The sequence below is a fragment of the Triticum aestivum genome, chromosome 5A (assembly GCF_018294505.1).
Source record: "Triticum aestivum cultivar Chinese Spring chromosome 5A, IWGSC CS RefSeq v2.1, whole genome shotgun sequence".
Taxonomy (NCBI): domain Eukaryota; kingdom Viridiplantae; phylum Streptophyta; class Magnoliopsida; order Poales; family Poaceae; genus Triticum; species Triticum aestivum.
The window spans coordinates 534,771,684-534,778,936 of NC_057806.1; the positions used below are offsets into that span (position 1 = coordinate 534,771,684).

A 7,253-nucleotide genomic window follows, 5' to 3' on the forward strand; every position below is an offset into this window, starting at 1 on the left:
TTTAAATGAGTAGTCATCTCGTATTAAATGAGATCCTGATACAATGTTCATGCTCAAACTTGGCACTAAATAACAATTATTGAGGTTCAAAACTAATCCCGTAGGTAAATGTAGAGGTAGCGTGCCGACGGTGATCACATCGACCTTGGAACCATTCCCGACGTGCATCGTCACCTCGTCCTTCGCCAATCTCCGCTTATTTCGCAGCTCCTGCTTTGAGTTACAAATGTGAGCAACTGCACCGGTATCAAATACCCAGGAGCTACTACGAGTATTGGTAAGGTACACATCAATTACATGTATATCACATATACCTTTCGTTTTGCCGGCCTTCTTATCCGCTAAGTATTTGGGGCAGTTCCGCTTCCAGTGACCACTTCCCTTGCAATAAAAACACTCAGTCTCGGGCTTGGGTCCATACTTTGGCTTCTTCCCGGCAGCTTACTTACCGGGCGCGGCAACTCCCTTGCCGTCCTTCTTGAAGTTCTTCTTACCCTTGCCTTTCTTGAACTTTATGGTTTTATTCACCATCAACACTTGATGGTCCTTTTTGACTTCTACCTCTGCTGATTTCAGCATTGCAAATACTTCAGGAATGGTCATTTCCATCCCCTGCATATTGAAGTTCATCACAAAGCTCTTGTAGCTTGGTGGAAGCGACTGGAGGATTCTGTCAATGACCGCGTCATCCGGGAGATTAACTCCCAGCTGAGTCAAGCGGTTATGTAACCCAGACATAGTGAGTATGTGCTCACTGACAGAACTATTTTCCTCCATATTACAGCTGAAGAACTTGTCGGAGACTTCATATCTCTCGACTCGGGCATGAGCTTGGAAAACCATTTTCAGCTCTTCGAACATCTCATATGCTCCGTGTCGCTCAAAACGCTTTTGGAGCCCCGGTTCTAAGCTGTAAAGCATGCCGCACTGAACGAGGGAGTAATCATCAACACGTGTCTGCCAAGCGTTCATAACGTCTTGGTTCTGTGGGATGGGTGCGTCACCTAGCGGTGCTTCTAGGACATAATCTTTCTTGGCAGCTATGAGGATGATCCTCAGGTTCCGGACCCAGTCCGTATAGTTGCTGCCATTGTCTTTCAGCTTGGTTTTCTCTAGGAACGCGTTGAAGTTGAGGACAACGTTGTCCATTTGATCTACAAGACATATTGTAAAGATTTTAAACTAAGTTCATGATAATTAAGTTCATCTAATCAAATATTCAATGAACTCCCACTTAGATAGACATCCCTCCAGTCATCTAAGTATAACATGATCTGAGTTGACTAGGCCGTGTCCAATCATCACGTGAGACGGACTAGTCAACATCGGTGTACATCTTCATGTTGATCATATCTTCTATACGACTCATGCTCGACCTTTATAGTCACCCAGTTACGTTGTGACGTTTGGCACACCCAAGGCACTCCTACGGTATCCGGGAGTTGCACAATCTCATGGTCTAAGGAAATGATACTTGACATCCAGAAAAGCTACAGCAAACGAACTACACGATCTTTGTGCTATGCTTAGGTTTGGGTCTTGTCCATCACATCATTCTCCTAATGATGTGATCCCGTTATCAATGACATCCCCATGTCCATAGCCAGGAAATCATGACTATCTGTTGATCAACGAGCTAGTCAACTAGAGGCTCACTAGGGACACATTATGTTCTATGTATTCACACATGTATTACGATTTCCGGACAATACAATTATAGCATGAATAATAGACAATTATCATGAACAAGGAAATGTAATAATCATTTTATTATTGCCTCTAGGGCATATTTCCAACAGCTACATTTTGAGATAATAAAAGCGTCCTTTCTCGAAAAAACCATGCTATGCTCTGCACATCTGATCGGTAGGGCGACTGACTTGCTCATGTTTATTCGTAGGCCAGAAGCTTCTCCAAACAAGGCAAATATTGCCCTACATGCTACCAGGTCCATTGGTTTCGGTCGTATGAAAAGTATCACATCGTCCGCGTATATCGACAACCTTTGCTTCATGCCCACTATAGCTAGAGGTTCCAACACACCTCGCTCCACAGCTACCTCAAACAATCGCTGCAGTGGTTCCATTCGCATTCCTTTGTAGTTATATATGGTTTCTCCTGGATCCCCATTCACCATCACTTTGGTTGTCGATGTGGCCAGAATTTCGCAGATCCAAGATCTCCACTTGTGTCCAAAACCAAGACGTTGCATGACTTCCAACAGAAAGGGCCATTGGACCGAATCGAAGGCCTTCAACGCATGTAGCCTCCTTGCCATACACTGCACTAGCATGAAATTGTTGTGCAAGGATCTTCCTTTGACAAATGCGCTCTGGTGATTTCCCACTAAATTGGGAAGTTCCACATCCAGCCGAGTCGAGAGAACCTTCTCAAATATTTTGATGGCCCCATGCACAAGATTTATTGGCCGAAAATCACCCACATCCAACGCTCCTCTTTCTTCGGCAGTAGAGACACTAGCGATTTGTTGATTGCAACCATGCCCCTCATGTCCTCCCGATACATGCAATCCATAACATTCATGAAATCCGCTTTGATAATGTTCCAGCACGTGGCATAGAACAGTCCTGTAAAACCATCCGGCCCCGGTGCTTTGTCCATTGGCATGGCCTTGATCACCTTTTCAACTTCCTCTGGGGTGAAAGGCTCCTCTAGCTGCGATAAGTCCCGGCGTGGTAAGTTGAACCCATCTAGATTCAGCATATGCTATTGCGACTCACAACAGCCAAAAGCTTGGTCGTAGTAGGCGCCGACCGCAGAGGCCACTTCTCCTTGTCCCGAATATACCTGCCGGTTGTACCTTACGGATCGCATAATATTCTTTCGTTGCCTATGGCTAGCTTGCTGATGAAAGAGTCTTGTGTTGCCGTCCCCCTCGCGCAGCTGTAACAGCCGCGATCGTTGCCTTGCTATCGAGCGCCCAGTGAACACAAGCCCAAAAGTTCGTGCTTCAAGCATTTCCTCAGCTCCTGTTCTGCATCAGACAAACTCTTGAATCCATGCGACATCTAGCCGCGTGATTACCTCTAAGGCAATGGCAATTTGCAACTTCACATTCCCTATTCAGCGGTCACTCCATTTTTGTAAACCCTTCGCTGTGGCCCTCGGCTTATAGTAGAACGTGAGGTAATCATTTGAGGCTGGTGGCGTAGATTCCTATGTCGTTTGCATCATCTCCATGAAGCCTCTCGCCTTGACCCAAAAAGCTTCAAACTAGAAGCGTAAGTGAGTTTTGATCTCCACATTCATATCCAACATTAAAGGACAGTGATCCGAGACCCCTGTACCTAGGGCGGATAGAATTGCATTTTGCCGCTCGTTAGACCACGTGTACCGACGCCCATTCAAGTACAACTCCTTCAACTCGAGCCTATTTAATTTAGCACAAAATTTGCCCAACATCCTCCGGTTGATCAAGTCGTTGCTCTTGTCCTCTTGCTTCGCAATCAGATTAAAATCCCCGGCCAAGAGCCAAGGACTACGAGCAGCACCACCGCCTTCCTCTACCGCGTCCTTCGCAACCTTCCGGATGTCATCAAGAAGGTCAGGCCGGCACCGTTATGGGAGCAGCGACAAAAACGCGTCGGTGGCTCGTTCTAGCGACGGCAATGATAGTTCGGCGATTTATGGACCTTGATGTAAATTTTTATTTTGTTTGGTGTGTTTTGTATTTCGGATGAATTTTTATAATAGATCTATAAGAGCAAGCCGAATATGCCACGGCGGGATGGAATAAGCTGCGCCTTTCTTCATCTGGTGCACCGTCCGTCCGTCCCCGTCTCCCTCGCGACCAACGGATTCCACGCACGTACAAGTCGCCGGCATCCCAGCTGAACTCTGAATATTCATCCACCCCCCGCCCACAGGCCCATAAAAAACTCGTCGGCGTCGGCATCGGCGGCCTCTCATCGAACCGCCCTCAATCTCAATCTCACCGTGGACTCGCCGCCAAGCACGAACTGGCAGGCGGCAGGTGCCCAGCCACGTTAGCCAGATCCTCCTGCAAAGAACAGAAATCCCCCGGTTATTTCCCACTCCGCTCCACTCGTCCCAACCACGCGCCGCTAGCCAGCTGCACCCTCGGCCGGCATGGCCCGCCTCGGCCTCTGGCACTTTCCGCCGCTGATGCTCCTCCTCCTCCTCCTCCTCGGCCTCTTCCTCGACGCGGCGGCCGCGGCGGGGAAGGGGAAGAAGTGGGGCGGTGACGGCGGGGGGCTGCGGTTCCGGCGGGAGGGCGGCACGTTCAAGGTGCTGCAGGTGGCGGACATGCACTACGCCGACGGACGGAGCACCGGGTGCGAGGACGTGCTGCCCGAGCAGGTCGCCGGCTGCTCCGACCTCAACACCACCGCCTTCCTCTACCGCGTCCTCCGCGCCGAGGACCCCGACCTCGTCGTCTTCACAGGTCCGACCCCCACCCACCCATCCTCCTGCTCCTCTTCCCCTGCTCTGTTAATACTACTTCGATTAAGAAATCTGAAGCACGAGCCGCACTGGAATTGGGTCGGGGAAATTGAAATTATGACCATGCCCAATCGCTCATCCGCTGAAATGGGTCTGAATGATTGGTGGGTGGGTGGGTGTGCATAGATAACTTTGCTTTCAATCAAAGCAGGGCCGGCCAAAGACTTTCTTCTGAAAGAATTGTGCATAGATGATTGAACAGCAGTGTTTCCTGGGCAGGCGATAACATATACGGCGCAGATTCAACCGACGCGGCCAAGTCGATGGATGCAGCCATCGCCCCGGCAATCGCCATGAACATTCCCTGGGCTGCTGTGCTCGGCAACCATGACCAGGAGGGCACCCTGTCGCGGGAGGGCGTGATGCGCCACCTTGTAGGCATGAAGAAAACCCTGTCACGCTTCAACCCTGAAGGAGTAGAGATCGACGGCTTCGGTAATTATAACCTCGAAGTTGGTGGGGTTGAAGGAACACAGCTGGCTAACAAATCAGTGCTCAACCTGTATTTTCTCGACAGTGGTGACCGTTCTACTGTATGGTGGATCCCTGGTTATGGTTGGATCAAGGCTTCACAGCAAGCTTGGTTCAAGCAAACCTCCTTGAGTCTGCAGGTATATAAATTGGTGATCTGTCACCATCTTGGTGTGGTGTGATACTCACTCCTTACACTTTCTACTACCATACTTAGTAGGTGGATGCTATTTTGCTATCAGCAACAACACAATATTTATCTGTTGAACCATATTAACTCTGTGAAATGTTGTCGCTATTTACTCTGAAGACATAACTCAAGAAATTCATCCTATTTCAGAATAGATGTATATCTGTTTGCTGGCCTGGTAATGTTTTTCCGAGTACAGTTGGTTTCAAGATATTTTCCGTGTTGAGTTGAATATAGATATCTAAGAATACCAAGTTGTTTCCGTGACGACACTAGTATGGTAATCTCATTTTGTTGGTGCTATGCACATATTTTTTTGTTACAAATTTAAATAACAAAACTCACTATAAAATGCAGAAAAACTACAGGAATGAAGAACCCAGACAGAAGGAGCCAGCACCTGCTCTTGCATACTTCCACATTCCATTGCCGGAGTTCAGCAGCTTCACAGCGTCTGATTTCACAGGAGTGAAGCAGGAGAGTATCAGCTCGCCATCAATCAACTCCGGTTTCTTTACCACGATGGTGGAAGCTGGAGATGTGAAGGCTGCCTTCATAGGACATGATCACGTAAATGACTTCTGCGGGAAGCTCACCGGTATTCAGCTCTGTTATGCCGGTGGCTTGGGTTACCATGCGTACGGGAAGGCTGGGTGGTCGAGGAGAGCAAGGGTGGTGTCCGTGCAGCTCGAGAAGACGGTGAGCGGTGAGTGGCAAGGAGTGAAGTCTATCAAGACATGGAAGAGGCTTGATGATGAACACCTCACCACGATTGACTCCGAGGTCCTGTGGAACAGAGGCTCTAATGGTAAGTAAGACACACCTATGCATCACCATGGTGTTATTTCTAGCATGAACAATAATAGTACGGGTAATAATATAAAGGACTTGAATGAATATGGATCATAAGAGAGAGGGAACATGATAATAACACGGTCCACTGACTCTCTTGTGCTAGATAGTTATGAAATTGCTATACCGATTGAATGGACATACATTTTCAGAACCGCAACTTATCTAAGTGTCGCCAATTGTCAGGGAGGCGCAGGAAGGATCATGACAGAAGCTGAGTTCAGGATGGGGACAGCGAGTGATGCGTCCTACTCCTACCTCTGCACATCATGTGTGCTGTTGGTGCTCTTATTACAAAGTTCGCAACTGTGTAAATGAAAACAGATAGCAACTGTGTAAATGAAAACAGATAGTACGCCTCAGGTATATGCAGGTTTTTAGCATTGTAATTGTTCGCATCAAGAAAGAACAAGATGCATTATCAAATGTCACTCTCTGCAAATGGGCTTGGATGTCGAAAGAAAAGGTGTGCAATGTTTGTGCAGTATGGGCCTTACCGCTGTAAGTTTGCAGAACATTCCAGCAACATAATAAGAAATTAACAGAGTTCATTGGAAATTAACAGAGCGGCGGGCTGTGTAGTAAAGGGAAATTGATGCACTGCTGCATAGATGAGTTGAGCTCCTTTTCCTCGCGCTTACGGCTTGCCAATTTTTTTTTTAAAAGTTGTCTTTGGATCATGAAGTTATGTAGGTAGATGCAGTTCAACTGATTTTTTTCCGCTCATGTTCTGCTCTGTAACAGAATCTTCTTTATAATGTACAGTTAAATCTTTGGGGTGTGTGTATTCCTTTTGCAGGTAATCAGGGACTTTTATTTCGAAGCAACAGAGTTACAATCTAATACAAGATCATGAATGAAAGGGCTGTGTGTATTTAGCTAGCTGCATATGATTTAACCATCAAGATTTCAGCTTTCAAAAGAATACGGCTTATTGTACTGATTATCGAAGTTAAACATCATCTATACTTTGTTTAGTTAGTCAATCACAATCTCATAAAAAAAGCACACACAAAACACATGCACCTTAGTTTTTGCAAGCATATATTGCCATAACTGACGGTTCACTTCCACGGACTTAGTTTTATATCGTTATAATACTGAATTTAATGCTATCAAGCAATAAGTCCGTCCTTTTTCCATTAATCTTGACTTAAATAACAGTAAGAATTATTATCTTTGTTTTTAAATATAAGACATTTTGGCAGTTCTTACATCTGAGAAGTGAGAACAGAGGGCGTAGTTGCCAATACGT

General features: G+C 46.6%; 1 protein-coding gene across 1 annotated transcript; it reads left to right on the forward strand.

Moving 5' to 3' along the window:
- The first annotated feature begins 3,761 nt into the window (after window positions 1-3,761).
- On the forward strand, window positions 3,762-6,560 carry LOC123104553 (probable inactive purple acid phosphatase 29). Its single transcript, XM_044526425.1, has 4 exons — window positions 3,762-4,426; window positions 4,705-5,096; window positions 5,504-5,954; window positions 6,185-6,560. Exons 1-4 carry the CDS (start codon window positions 4,111-4,113, stop codon window positions 6,214-6,216), a joined length of 1,191 nt encoding a protein of 396 aa, XP_044382360.1. The 5' UTR covers window positions 3,762-4,110; the 3' UTR covers window positions 6,217-6,560.
- Window positions 6,561-7,253: the final 693 nt, after the last annotated feature.